The 13,598-nt window shown below is 54.0% G+C and overlaps 1 protein-coding gene across 3 annotated transcripts in view; it reads left to right on the forward strand.

Moving 5' to 3' along the window:
- The window catches only part of ZNF710 (zinc finger protein 710), a 63,972-nt gene extending 54,200 nt beyond the window's left edge, over nucleotides 1–9,772 (forward strand). For all 3 annotated transcript variants that reach the window (XM_038532851.1, XM_038532850.1, XM_038532849.1), the window contains exons 2-5: nucleotides 22–1,510; nucleotides 4,395–4,586; nucleotides 5,025–5,199; nucleotides 9,570–9,772. In XM_038532851.1, the coding sequence (XP_038388779.1) occupies nucleotides 50–1,510; nucleotides 4,395–4,586; nucleotides 5,025–5,199; nucleotides 9,570–9,736 (1,995 nt within the window). In that variant the 5' untranslated portion in view covers nucleotides 22–49 and the 3' untranslated portion in view covers nucleotides 9,737–9,772. The remainder of the gene's footprint in view (nucleotides 1–21; nucleotides 1,511–4,394; nucleotides 4,587–5,024; nucleotides 5,200–9,569) is intronic.
- Nucleotides 9,773–13,598: the final 3,826 nt, after the last annotated feature.

Raw genomic sequence — 13,598 nt, forward strand, 5'->3', positions numbered from 1 at the left:
TGTTCCCTTTCCCTCCCGCAGCGATGCCCTCCTAGCCGGCCGCCACGGGATGGAGGGCTTCATGGACTCAGGGACACAGACGGATGCCGTGGTGGTGCTGTCCTTGGCTCAGGCCGCCGTGCTGGGCCTGGTCTCGGAAAATGAGCTCTTTGGAGCCACCATAAGCGCCGAAGCCTTCTACCCGGACCTGGGGCCCGAGCTGTCGGCGACGGCCATCGGGGAGCCCGGGCCTCCGGGACCTGACGTCTACCAGCTGGCCTGCAACGGGAGGGCCCTGGAGGAGCCAGCAGAAGAGGAGGTGCTTGAGGTAGAGGCAGCCTTCGAGAAGCACACCCGGCGGAAGACACGGCCACCTGTGCGGCTGGTGCCCAAGGTCAAGTTTGAGAAGGTGGAAGAGGAGGAAGAACAGGAGGTCTACGAGGTGTCCGTGCCCGGGGACGACAAGGATGCGGGCCCCGCAGAGGCCCCCGCCGAGGTGGCCAGTGGCGGCTGCGAGGCCCTGGTGCAGAGCAGCGCCGTCAAGATGATCGACCTCAGCGCCTTCAGCCGCAAGCCCCGGACGCTGCGGCACCTGCCCCGAGCCCCGAGGCCGGAGCTGGACACGGCACCCTATGACCCCCACTTCCCTGACCCGGCCCGGGATGGCTTCCCCGAGCCCGGTGTGGCGCTGCCCGGGCCGGAGGCCTTGCCCCCCGAGTGTGGCTTTGAGCCGCCCCACCTGGCCCCCCTGAGTGATCCCGAGGCCCCCACCATGGAGTCCCCAGAGCCGGTGAAGCCAGAGCAGGGCTTCGTGTGGCAGGAGGCAGGAGAGTTCGAGGCCGACTCGGCGGGCTCAACGGTGGAGCGCCACAAGAAGGCCCAGCTGGACCGGCTGGACATCAACGTGCAGATCGACGACTCGTACCTGGTGGAGGCGGGCGACCGCCAGAAGCGCTGGCAGTGCCGCATGTGTGAGAAGTCTTACACGTCCAAGTACAACCTGGTGACGCACATCCTCGGTCACAACGGCATCAAGCCGCACTCGTGCCCGCACTGCAGCAAGCTCTTCAAGCAGCCCAGCCACCTGCAGACACACCTGCTGACGCACCAGGGCACCCGGCCCCACAAGTGCCAGGTGTGCCAGAAGGCCTTCACGCAGACCAGCCACCTCAAGCGCCACATGCTGCTGCACTCTGAGGTCAAGCCCTACAGCTGCCACTTCTGCGGCCGCGGCTTCGCCTACCCCAGCGAGCTCAAGGCCCACGAAGTGAAGCACGAGAGCGGCCGCTGCCATGTCTGTGTCGAGTGCGGCCTGGACTTCTCCACCCTGACCCAGCTCAAGCGCCACCTGGCCTCTCACCAGGGCCCCACCCTCTACCAGTGCCTCGAGTGCGACAAGTCCTTCCACTACCGCAGCCAGCTGCAGAACCACATGCTCAAGCACCAGAACGTGCGCCCGTTCGTGTGCACGGAGTGTGGCATGGAGTTCAGTCAGATCCACCACCTCAAGCAGCACTCCCTCACCCACAAGGTAGGGCTGCCTGCCGCTCTCCCTGCCTCCTTCCCTGGGGGGCACCACCCCCAGGGGCCTCTCCTCCTGCAGGTCCTTCATCCAGTGCTTCCCCAAGTACCGCTGGAGATCATTAGGAGGGCAGTGTAGATGAACATGGGACACAGATGAACATTTCTTATGTTTATAGTTCCATATTCATTCGGAGGAGTAATAGAAAAAAATACAATCAAATTTAGGGGACTTTATGATTTTTTTTAAAGATTTTATTTATTTATTCATGAGAGATACGGGGGGGTAGGGCAGAGACACAGGCAGAGGGAGAAGCAGGCTCCATGCAGGGAGCCTGACATGGGACTCAATCTTGAGCCTCCAGGATCATACCCTGGGCTGAAGGCGGTGCTAAACCGCTGAGCCACCCAGGCTGCCCTTTTTATGATTTTTTTAAAAGGTTTTATTTATTCTTTTGAGAATGAGAGAGACAGAGCATGCGCATGTGCACACAAGCAGAGGGGGAGGGAGAAGCAGACTCCCCGCTGAGCAGGGAGCCCAACGTGGGGCTCTATCCTAGAACCTTGGGATCATGACTTGATCTGAAGGCAGATACTTGGCTGACTAAGCCACCCAGGTGCCCTGAAATTAGGGGTTTTGGTTTTTTTTTTTTTTTTTTTAAGTAAAACTTATTTTTTTAAAAGTTTGTGACTGAAATGTTGGAGGAACCCCTGCAGGACCCAGGGAACCCAGTTGGGTAATCACTGAAGCACTCTGCCTTCCAGGGAGAGTGGAGGCCAAGAGGCCACAGGGCAGTGGACAAGATAGTCAGAAGTAGAGCGGATTTCCTCTGCTCCTTGTTATTACAGAACTGTATCAGAACCTGTGACTTCCCTTTAGGAAAAAGCTAAATATATTTCATTTTAAAGGGGAACAGATATAAGGAAAAATATCTGTTATGGAAAAGTGCAATATGACTAACCTAGGCAGAGCGGTTTGTAGGGATGGAAGATGGAACGTGATGTCCTTGTCCACAATGTCCCTTGGCTACCACTCTGGCCCACTGTCACCGACCGTCCTCTCCCTCCCTTCAGGCCACTGACCACCCTGCCTTCCAGCCACTGTCACCCCCTCCCAGAGGCCCTGCTGTCCAGGCAGATAAGATGAGGCCTCTGGGGTCCCACAGCCTAAGTCTGGTACTGAGCCTGCCCCATCATTTCCACTCCAAATCCAACCAACTTCACGCTCTGAAGCTCAATGTGCACAGAGTTCCCTCTTTCCCTAATGGCAGCCATAGGGACACATTGCATCCAACCTTTGTCCTCACCTCTCACAGTGGAAACAGCAGTACATGGGGAGAGCAGTAGCCAGGCCAAGAATCCAGCCTTCCCCACCCTGGGAACGTTTTCTGCTAGAGCAGAGATGATTAGTAGGCTTTATTGCAGTCAGTTGGTATAGCTGCCCAGAACGTGATGTTAAGAAGGATTCTGAAGCGGATGAGCTCAGCCATAAAAGCAGACTGTGCATCAAGTGAAACCAGATGACTGCTTGACCGTGCATCTGCAGGGGAGAGAGTGGGAGTGATAAGCACATGTGCCCATTATGTGCCATTTTTCTCCCCTACTAAAAATCCCCACGATCTGCAAAGTGTTAAGAGAGAAATAATATCTCGAAGAAAAACTGAAAACAAAAAGGCTGATAAAATTGAAAATATCCCTGTCATCAGCCTCCATTTGCACAATGCGTACATCATACACTTAGAGACCAAGTGCCCCAAGGCAAGGCCCCCTGGTGGTCAGACACCTCCTCAGTGTGACAGGCCAGCATTTGAGCCCCTTTTTGCTCAAAGAAACAGACCCAGGCACCGGTTGCTTATACTAAGAAACTTTGTGCCGAATAAGCAGTTGGGACAGCTGCTGCGACCACACATAGAGTCTGACCCATCTGTCCCTCTGGGGGTCTCCTAGATTACTGCCTCAGCAACGAGGTCAGCTCCCAACTATTGTCTTAACTTTCCTCCCCAGACAATACACCAGCCCCCCTGTGCTTACCACACCCTTTCCTGCTCTGGGGTCACCTCTAGACAGTGGAAGAACATGTTGACAGTCAAACCGGAGGGTTTTCCACTGGAATCATTGTCTCCTAGGGCCAAGTGTCCCAGACTTTTTCAGTGAGAAGAATCACTGGAGGGTCCTGTTGAGAATAAACATTCCTGGGCTCACTGGCCCAGAATCGCCAGGGAAGACTCTCCCGAGATGCTGGGTGTGCAACACGGTGGTTCTTATTACCAGGGAAGCTTGGAATAGCCTCAAGGGGTCAAGTGGATAGGCTCCAGAGGTTTGAGAACTCTTGTGTTCAAGATCCAAATGTCACTTTTCCTGGAGTGTCTATACTTTTTGTCATACTCTCAAAAGGGTCAGTGAACCAGAAGGACCACAACACTGAGGGGAAAATGCATACACATGCCCTTGACCTGAGCACAGCAGCCAGGCTACAACTGTCTTCTTGGCCACAGATCCCTGGTGCCTGTGTGATGCTAGTTGTCACAGATGCCCAGTAAATCGTTGCTGGACGAATGAATGAATGAACATGAATTGGCCTTGGTGTGCTGGTACAAACCTAGAAGTACAGGTGGGCAAGAGACAGGTGTGTAGGAACAATAAGGCTCAGCCAGTCTCTGCCTGTTACTGGAAGGCTTCCTGGAGTAAGTGGCCCTGGCCTGACATTCTCCCAGTGGCTTTCAACAAGTTGTTCCCATCCAGAACACCCCCAAGAAGTCGCTTTCCAGAAGCTGTGCATATACCCAGACACCGTGCCCTATACACACACACACACTCACACTCACACTTCCAGAGGTTGTGCCCATCCCGTAGCCTGACTATCACACCTTCTCCCCACCACCACCCCCTGCCAGGGCGTGAAGGAGTTCAAGTGCGAGGTGTGCGGTCGGGAGTTCACCCTGCAGGCAAACATGAAGCGGCACATGCTGATCCATACCAGCGTCCGGCCCTACCAGTGCCACATCTGCTTCAAGACCTTCGTCCAGAAGCAAACCCTCAAGACCCACATGATTGTACACTCACCTGTGAAGCCATTCAAATGCAAGGTACCAGGCTGTTGGGGCCCCAAAGCAGGACGTCCCCATGGGTGGCCCAGAGTCAGCACTACCTCAGATCCTGCCTGGCCAGTGCCAGCAAGGGACCCAGGTTTGGGTGAAAATGCCTGGGCTTGAGGGGGTCGCTGTGGGCAGTGGTGTTCAGAGGTGGTATTGCTTTGGGAGTTGGGGAAGGGGTGAGGGTCTCCGGAGGGAGAAAGCCCAGGGGTAGGACTCTGTGGTGGAAGAGCCCAGCCCTGGGGTTCTAGAAACTCCTGATCAGGGAGACCAAAATGAGCAGCTTGGTTCTCCAGCTCTCAGGCCTTTAGGGTCCCATAGGAGGGGACAGAGTGAGTGCTGTCCAGAATGAATGGGATTCCAGCCCCACCAGGGGCTCTGGGAGGGCGGGCAGGCTCCAGGGTCTCCTGACGCCAAGTTGGTGTGTTTCAGGTGTGTGGGAAGTCCTTCAACCGCATGTACAACCTGCTGGGTCACATGCATCTGCACGCGGGCAGCAAGCCCTTCAAGTGCCCCTACTGCTCCAGCAAGTTCAACCTCAAAGGCAACCTGAGCCGACACATGAAGGTCAAACATGGTGTCATGGACATCGGCCTGGACAGCCAAGGTGGGTGAGCCCCACACAGTGGGCAGCACACCTGGGAGCCCCCTGTCCCATCAGGGACATTGGGGAGGCCGGCCAGGCCTGGGATCTCACTGGGAGGGGCCCCAGCTGAGAGAGCAGGTCCCTGTGAGGGTTGTCCTGGTGATAAGAATGGGGTATTGACATATTCTATAAAGGACTTCAGCATGCTCATGATCATAAAGAAATACACTAAGTGATATTGATCCCATGCTGTGTGTCAGGCCTTTAGTAACTTACCTGATCCTCACAGTGAAGTTGGCTCTACTAATTATCCTCATCTTACAGATGTGGAAACTGAAGGACAGAGAAGTTAGGTAATGCTTGGAAGGTCACAACACGGCGGGGGCGGCACGGGGGCAGGGGACACAGACATTTTTATGACTATGACAATGACATTGAAGATTTATGGTTGGCTGGGACTGAAAGGATCAAAAGGGAAAAGGAGCAGCTGGAGAGATGAAGGAAACCGGGTGAGATCCTAATTCCAGCTATACCATGGGAAGGTCTGTGGGCATCTGGGAGGAGCTCTGAGCTTCCCAGCAGCCAAGGCAAAAAGCTTAATGTGATCCGTCACACTCTTCACGGTCCATAGCAGTTCCATAGGCTGGTGTTGTAACGTCCTGAAGTGTGAGTGACAGCCTGTCCCCTCCACGCTCATCAGACATGGAAGACTATTAGTCTCTGTGGCATATTGAGGGGAGGAGGGACTTTAGAGATTCTACTGGAAGAAAAAGCTGATGGCACGTCAGGAAGTCTCCCTGTATGGTCTGGAGCTATTTGACTAGTGTCAAAGAACTTGCTGGAAATGCAAATAGACAAAAAACCCTATAGACAAAGCAGCAAGGAACATGCCTTGACAATATGGGTAAGTTGACTTGCCTGGATGACATTACTCACTAGCCATCAATCAGATGTTGGGGGATGACTGCAGGAACCCTGATTTGGTTTTGCAGCAGCTAACCAGTGAATGGCCTGGGTTTTCTGGCAGAAAGGACTGTCAATCAGTTTTCTAGTCTTGTGAGCAAGGATGCAACCCCATTGGCTGCATATAGGCGCTCTCTGTAGCCCTTCCAAACTCAAAATGTGCTATGGAACCAACAGTATCAGCATCACCTGGGATCTTGTTAGAACAGCATACTCAGTCCTACCCTAGACCTCCTGAGTCAGAGTCTGCATTTCAAGAAAGATCCCAGGGCGATCAGTTTGCACAGTAGAGTTTTAGAGGCAATGGCACTAGAGTGGTGGTTTCAAACTTTGGTATGCATTAGAATCACCTGGAAGTTTGTTAAAAGCAATGGTGAGGCTCCACCCCTGGAGCAGCTGAATCTGTAGGTCTGGGGTAGAGTTGCAGAATTTGCATTTACAGCAAGTTCTCAGGGGATGACAAAGCTGCTGATGAGGGACCTCACTTTGAGAACCTTTGATCTGGACTCTAAAGGTCTGGTTCTCCAACTTGGCTGCACATCGGAAGCACCTGGGGAATTTTTAAAATGCTGATGCCCGAGTCTCAACCCCAGAGATTCAAATGTAATTGATCTGGCATGTGGTCTAGGATCAGCACTTTAAAGCACTTTAGATAATTCTATGTGCAGTAGAGTTTGAGAGCCACTGCTCCAGCAGACCTGCCTGTACCTAGCCCACCAGGAGGGACCAGAACAGAACTTGTCCTTTTGGAAACAGCTGTCCTGCACACCTTGCTTCCAAGGGGTGGTTAAGGCACCAGCTCTTTCTGTCTGAGGTCAGGAACCAGGCATACACATGACTGCTTTCTTCCTGACTGTGCCAGATGACGGACGTAAAGTAGTGATGGGCACTGGATGGCTGGGACCCAAGCCAACCTGCCTCACGTATAACCTTGGTCTGAAAGCCTAGGCTTCACACTTGTGTAGGAGGAAGGCAGTGTACGTTCTAGATGGAACCATCTAGTAAACTGGAACTATGATTTGGGAGGTGGATCAATGTCCTTGTCAAAAATGGTACACTATTAGCTTGTCTTTCATCCTTTAGTTAACTGTCATGTGAAGGTATGGCACAAGGATTTCAGGAAGAAACAGCCTAGTGTCTTTAAGATTTGGAACAGCTGGCCTTGTTTTATAAAGTCAGGAAGACTCATAGTGTGTCAGATGCTCTGGGCACAAGTAGTAGACCACCTCCCCACCCCCTCACCCCACCCCCAACACTTGGGCTGGCTGAAACGATAATGAAATAGATTAAGAAAGGGCTTGAAATCCAGGCCATCTTCAGAGTTGCCTGATTCAGCCCCCCAACAATGTCAGCGGGGTGAGGCTCCCTCCATTTGTTCACAGCATTAGCTCTGATTTTCCTCATGGTCACAAGATGGCTGCCAGCCTCTTCAGGGCAGTGTGCTTGCTTGTGCACAACCAGTGGGAGAGTAAGCCTATTCCCTTTGCTCTGTAAAACCAATGAGAATTGTGTAAATTCAAAGAATTCAGAAGCAGGCCCCTCCTCAGGATTCAGAGGCCTGAATTCATTCCTGAACCTCTGGTTGGCAAGGGCCGGAATTACCCCTAGACCGTTGGCTCTCAACTGGGGGTGAGTTTGCCCCCTGGGGATGTCTAGCCAAGTCTAGAGACATTTTTGATTGTTGCACCTGGGGTGATGCTACTGGCATCTTGCTGGTAAAGCCCCGGGATACTGCTAGTCATCCCATCATGCGCATCCTACAGTACCCCCCACAACAAAGAATTATGGCCCAAATGTTAATAGTCCCAAAACCCTGCCTTAAGTTTATTAGGGCTACCCCCCCCCCCCCCACTGGGGTCTGCTTCTCCTCAAAACACATCACTCACTTGTCCTAGGTGGGGCTCAATCCTTGCCAGCCAGCTTCCCAGGGTCCCCAGATCATACCCTGGGCTTCCCTCCATGTAACAGAAGGTGGCCTCAGGCCTCCTCTGTGGAGCTTTCCAACTGGCTTTTGTTCAGATACTTAAGCACTTTATAGTAATATTTCAAATTAATAAAATTACAAGAGGCTTCCTAGAGGTTTTGCCTTGTGCATCTATGTTAACCTACCTTGAGGACACCTGGGTGGTTCAGCGTTTGAGCATCTGCCTTTGGCTCAGGGCGTGATCCCTGTCCCTGGATGGAGTCCCACATCGGGCTCCTGCAGGGAGCCTGCCTCTCCCTCTGTCTCATGAATAAATGAATAAAATCTTAAAAAAGAAAAGAAGGAAGAGAAAGAAAGAGAAAGAAAGAAAGAAAGAAAGAAAGAAAGAAAGAAAGAAAGAAAGAAAGCAAGCTTACCTACTTAAAAAAAAAAAAAAAAAAAAGCTACCTTGGATGTTTGTCCTTGAAGAGCAAAGCCCAAGGAGACCACTGGGCAGAATGGGTTTAAAGCACCAATGCTGGGCAGCCCCGGTGGCGCAGTGGTTTAGCGCTGCCTGCAGCCTGGGGTGTGATCCTGGAGACCCAGGATCAAGTCCCATGTCAGGCTTCCTTTATGGGGCCTACTTCTCTCTCTGCCTCTCTCTCTCTCTCTGTGTATGTCTCTATGAATAAATAAAGTCTTTAAAAAAAATAAAATAAAATAAAAAAATAAAGCACCAATGCTGGGACGCCAGGTGGCTCAGCGGTTGAGCACCTGCCTTCGGCTCAGGGCGTGATCCCTGTCCCAGGATCGAATCCCACATCGGGCTCCCTGCATGGAGCCTGCTTCTCCCTCTGCCTGTGTCTCTGCCTCTCTCTGTCTCTGTGTCTCTCATAAGTAAATAAAATCTTGAAAGCAAGCAAGCAAGCACCAATGCTGGTAGCAAGGCAGAGGTTAGAAAGGGCTCCCTCCCACCATTTGAAATGCCAGAGCAGTGCAGTGGATCAAAACAACAGCACCAGCTGGGTGCCCTTGGGCAAGTTGATTGACCTCTCTGAACTTCCTTTTGACTTACTCCATGGGATTGCTGCGAGCATTCATGAGACAGTGTATGGGAAGTACTGGGCATACAGTAGGTGCTTAAATAAGTGGTGCTGCAGAAACATGGCGTAGAGCAGCAGGGTTTCATGTGGCCAATGGGACCAATGAGAAACACTGCAGAGGATGCATAGTAGGGCTGACTCAGGAGGGCAGCAGAGGCTTGACCCAAAGAAGAGCTCAAGGCCAGGCCTGCACCATCCCCCCCGCCTTCCCCACCAGCTTTACCGCTCAGGTCTGGTGACCCTTCTGAGAAGCCACAGGAGCCTGGGGTTTCCGAGTGCAGGAAGGAAGAGAGGCAGCTGAGAATCCTCTGGAAGCAATGACTAAGAGTCCTTCCTTGAGAAAGGTCATCTGCTTCCATGTAGAAGCGACTGGCTCTTGCCAGGAGGCAGCATCCGGGCCTAACCGTGCCCCTGTCTTGCAGACCCCATGATGGAGCTGACGGGCACGGACCCCTCTGAGCTTGACAGCCAGCAGGAGATAGAGGACTTCGAGAACGCCTACGCCTACGCCGGTGTGGACAGCAGCGCTGAGGCCAGCGTCCTCACCGAACAGGCCATGAAAGAGATGGCCTACTACAACGTGCTATAGCACAAGCAGGGCCGCCCAGAAGGGGCGGGGGGTGGGGGGCAGGGGGCGTGGGGGGGGACCCACGTGCTGCGGGCTGCACCTCCTGCAGCTGAGAAGCTACTGCCTACAGTCCTGAGGCCTCCCCCACACACACACACACTGAGTCATTTGCACCACTAGGGACCTTTTGACCAAATGGAGACTGTACTACTGGCCTCAGCTGCGAGCCAGGCACAGGCCCCAGGCATGGGGGGAGGAAGGAGGATGCAGGAGGCCCAGCTCTGGGTCTCCTCGGCCTTCTGCTGTGGGAGGATGGGAGAAATGCTGATGGGGCCAGCTGGGGACAGCTCACAAAGGGCACAGGTCCTCAGGTCTCTCCAGGCCCAGCCGAGCTGGAGCAGCCGGTGTGGGTAGGGCCTCCCGATAGCTCCTCAGGGGTCCTGACACTGGAGGAAGAACTTGAGCCTTGCGTTGTTTCCCCTGTAGACCAACTCCTGCCTCTAGGGATGTTTGAGCTCCTTTGCTGGTCAGCACTGCCCCCCACCTCCACCCCCCACCAGCCCCTGGGTTAGGGAAACCCAGAGGCCCCTTCCCCACCCTGTCCATGAACAGCCAGGCAGGGCCCTCTGCCTTCTACCTCCTGGTGTCCCCACGCTCTCCTCAAGCCAGGCATGCATGCAGCCCCGGCCCTGGCCTCAGGAAAGCGGGATGCGGCCCAGCCCCCAGCTAATGCCCTCTCCAGCCCACCCCCCAAGGCTCCCATCTAACAGCAGCTTGAAAGTGGGTGTCCCTAAAGTGGGTTTCAACAGATGTCACCCAGTTCTTGGTTATACTGGTCACTGTATGAGGGTCCCCCAGTGTGAACAGAGCTGGGACATGCCTTTCACTGGGCACACGCTAAGACAGGCGGAGGCCCTTGGACGAGGGGCAGGGCACAGAGATGGGATCACGGGACCTGGAAGGGCTGTCCTCAGAGGAGGCCAAGGACCACCGGGGTGGCGGCGGCTGGAGTATCGTATCATTAACAAGTATCCATCTTGAGGAAGTGGACAGCCAAGAGTCAACAGTTTCCCAAGAAGAGCAACATAGTTAAAAAGAAAATGAAGACCATAGAGAAAAAAAATTTTTTTGAGCAAAAGGGGTATTTTGAAGGTAATTTATTTTTTTTTCCTTTCCAATTGTGTCGCCTTTTCTTTTCTGATGGAGATCATTTTCTTTTTCCAAATGGAAGCTCCCTCGCATGCTGTGCGTGCTCCGTGCCTCCCCAACCTCGAGCAAGCAGCCAGCCAGGCAGGACTCGGGCAGAGCGGGGGCTGCTCTGGCCTCGCAGGTGCCCGCAGGGAGCCTCGGGCCGGGCAAGAGGCGGGAGACAGAGCTGGGCAGGCCCTCGGCCTCTGCCCAGCCCCTCTGGCCAGTGACTCACCTGGCACCACCCACCGCAGCGGCTGATTCCGCTGGGGCCGGCAGCTCGCTCCCTTGCTTGCCCGATTGCATCGCCTCTGTCCCCATGACAGCTCCTGCCCCGGGGAACCGAAAGACAGGCCCAGGGTGTGAAATCATAGCACATTCAGGAACACTAGGGCACCCAGACTCCTACCCACTTACCTCCTGAGGCCTCAGTGGGGAGGGGCAGGCAGGGCTGTCCCCAAAGGCACGAAGGAAGTGAAGCCGCCAACTTCAGCCTGGATACCAGGAAAGGAGGGGTCGCAGCCCGGGCGGGGTGCAGGGACCAGTCTGAAATGCAGCTACCCCCAAAGCTGTATCCTTAGTGAAGGACCAAGCCAGGCTTCAGGGTGGCTGTGATCAGGACAGAGGGGAGGACAAGGTGGCCTCGGGATCGGGCAGCCAGGTGCCCCCTTCCGTCTCTGCTAAAGCTCATGCTAAGAGGCAGCAGACAAGATGGCTGGGGTCTCACAGGAGCCTTTCCCCTCCAGAACCCCGAGGCCCCCTGACCACAGCCCCCCAGGTGCCCGCCATGATGACCCTCAGGTGGCAGTGACCCCCGTCACTGTAGAAGACATTTTCTCCTGCTGAGCAGAAGCATCACCCCCTGCAAACTACCTCTTCCCACAATGTCTTTCTCCCCTGGTACCAAAAAGAACCCTGTACCTCCTCCCCATCCTCCTCCTCTTTCCTGCCAGTGCAGTGGCCTTGGTCTTGGAAACCTAAGGGAGAAGGTCTGGCCCCCAGGGTGGGGCTCCCCCTTCCTCCCCCAGCCCTGCCATCAGCACCGGCCTTCTGCGAGATTCGATACTTGAACGCCCCCCTGCCCTGTGCCTTGGACCCGGGCAAAGCTAAGAGAAGGAAGCAGCACAACTCACAGTTTGAGCTGGGGGGTGGTCTCGGCAAGGCTCCTGTCCTCACCCCTCCCCGACCTTTCAAGAGAGGCGTGCAGCCTCTTGGGTGACTTAGAAACTCCTGGACGAATTCCATTCTAACTTATTTTGACGTGTATACAAACCAACTGTTTAGAAATTCCACTTGTGCAAAGCCCTACTGTGTTTTTATGTTCCCGTTTAAAAGAGAAGTTTACTTAGCAATAATTATAAATAAATGAATATTCTTTAGTGAGGTGACTGTGAGTGCTTCTTCCCATCATTCCTGAGGCCTTGGTCTTTGCCCTCCTCCCACGAGGAACCCCTAACAGGGCTTCCCAACCCCATGCCGCGGGCCATAGCTCCCCAAGGCGGGGAAGAGACCCAGATCATCCTTGGCATCAGAATGGCCACCTGCAGGGCCAGGCGCCTACACGAAGCAGCTCCAAGCCCAAGAGGGAAGGGCTCTGGCCAAGGCCCCAGAATTCCCACCACTTGCAGAGAAAAGCCGTGTCCCCTCCTGACCCACCAACAGAGCACCAGGAAAGAAGCCAGCTCACGATGCCAGACTGCACTTCAGAGGCTGCCAGCCCTTTCTACCAGTGGGCAAGAGGGGGCCGGAAACCTCGAGCTTAGGCCCAGAAACTGGGCCTAAGCTGGGCCAGCTCACCAGCTTTTTTCCCACAGCCCTGGGGGCTCGGTGTGATTACTGAAGACAAGCAAGCGAGTAGTCCCTGGAACAGGTGGAGGCCACCAGTGTGAGTGGCGACTGGAGCCCATCGCAAAGCTATCAAGGTCCAGTGTCAGAAGCCACGAGAGTCCCCCGAAACTGGGGAATTGGCTTTGGGTTGCCAAGTATTTATTTTATCAAGTGAAGCTGGTACAAGTCTTCCCCTGGACATATAAACACCAAAAGTAGGATATGATCCCTGCATAAAAAATAGCCCTTTAATCTGGATTTATTTCGCTTTACAGCAACTTTATAATCTTACTCTTTTGGTTTTGCCCAAGAATGGTGAAAATGAACCCAAGTCTGGGATGCAGTGATCTAGACCCCATGGGGCCCCCAGTCCCAGCGCCAAGCCCCAGGCAGCCATGGAGAGGACGGAGAGGCAGCTGCTGGGTGGGACTCATTTTGAAAACCGAGAAAAGGGCAAATAAAGATCTGGCGAGGTTTAGAAGGTTAGAACCGAGGGACACCTGGGTGGCTCAGTGGTTGAGTCTGCCTTTGGCTCCGGTCATGATCTCGGGGTCCAGGATTGAGTCCCACATCAGGCTCCCTGCAGGGAGCCTGCTTCTCCCTCTGCCGGTGTCTGCCTCTCTGTGTCTCTCATGAATGAATAAATAAAATCTTTTTTTAAAAAGAACATTAGAACCAACAAAGCAAAAAAACAATCTATGAGGAAGCGGTAACAATCAGAAAATGGAGAGGAGGATGTAGGAACCGGATCATGCTAGAAAATTTCAGGGAGCCCACAGGCCTGCACCCTGAGACTCCCCGGGGCTCAGTCAGACAGCACCACAGCATTCAGGATGTTCACACCCATCGTGGCCCCTGACTGAATGGA

This window comes from Canis lupus, chromosome 3, assembly GCF_011100685.1.
Source record: "Canis lupus familiaris isolate Mischka breed German Shepherd chromosome 3, alternate assembly UU_Cfam_GSD_1.0, whole genome shotgun sequence".
In the NCBI taxonomy this organism is placed as follows: domain Eukaryota; kingdom Metazoa; phylum Chordata; class Mammalia; order Carnivora; family Canidae; genus Canis; species Canis lupus.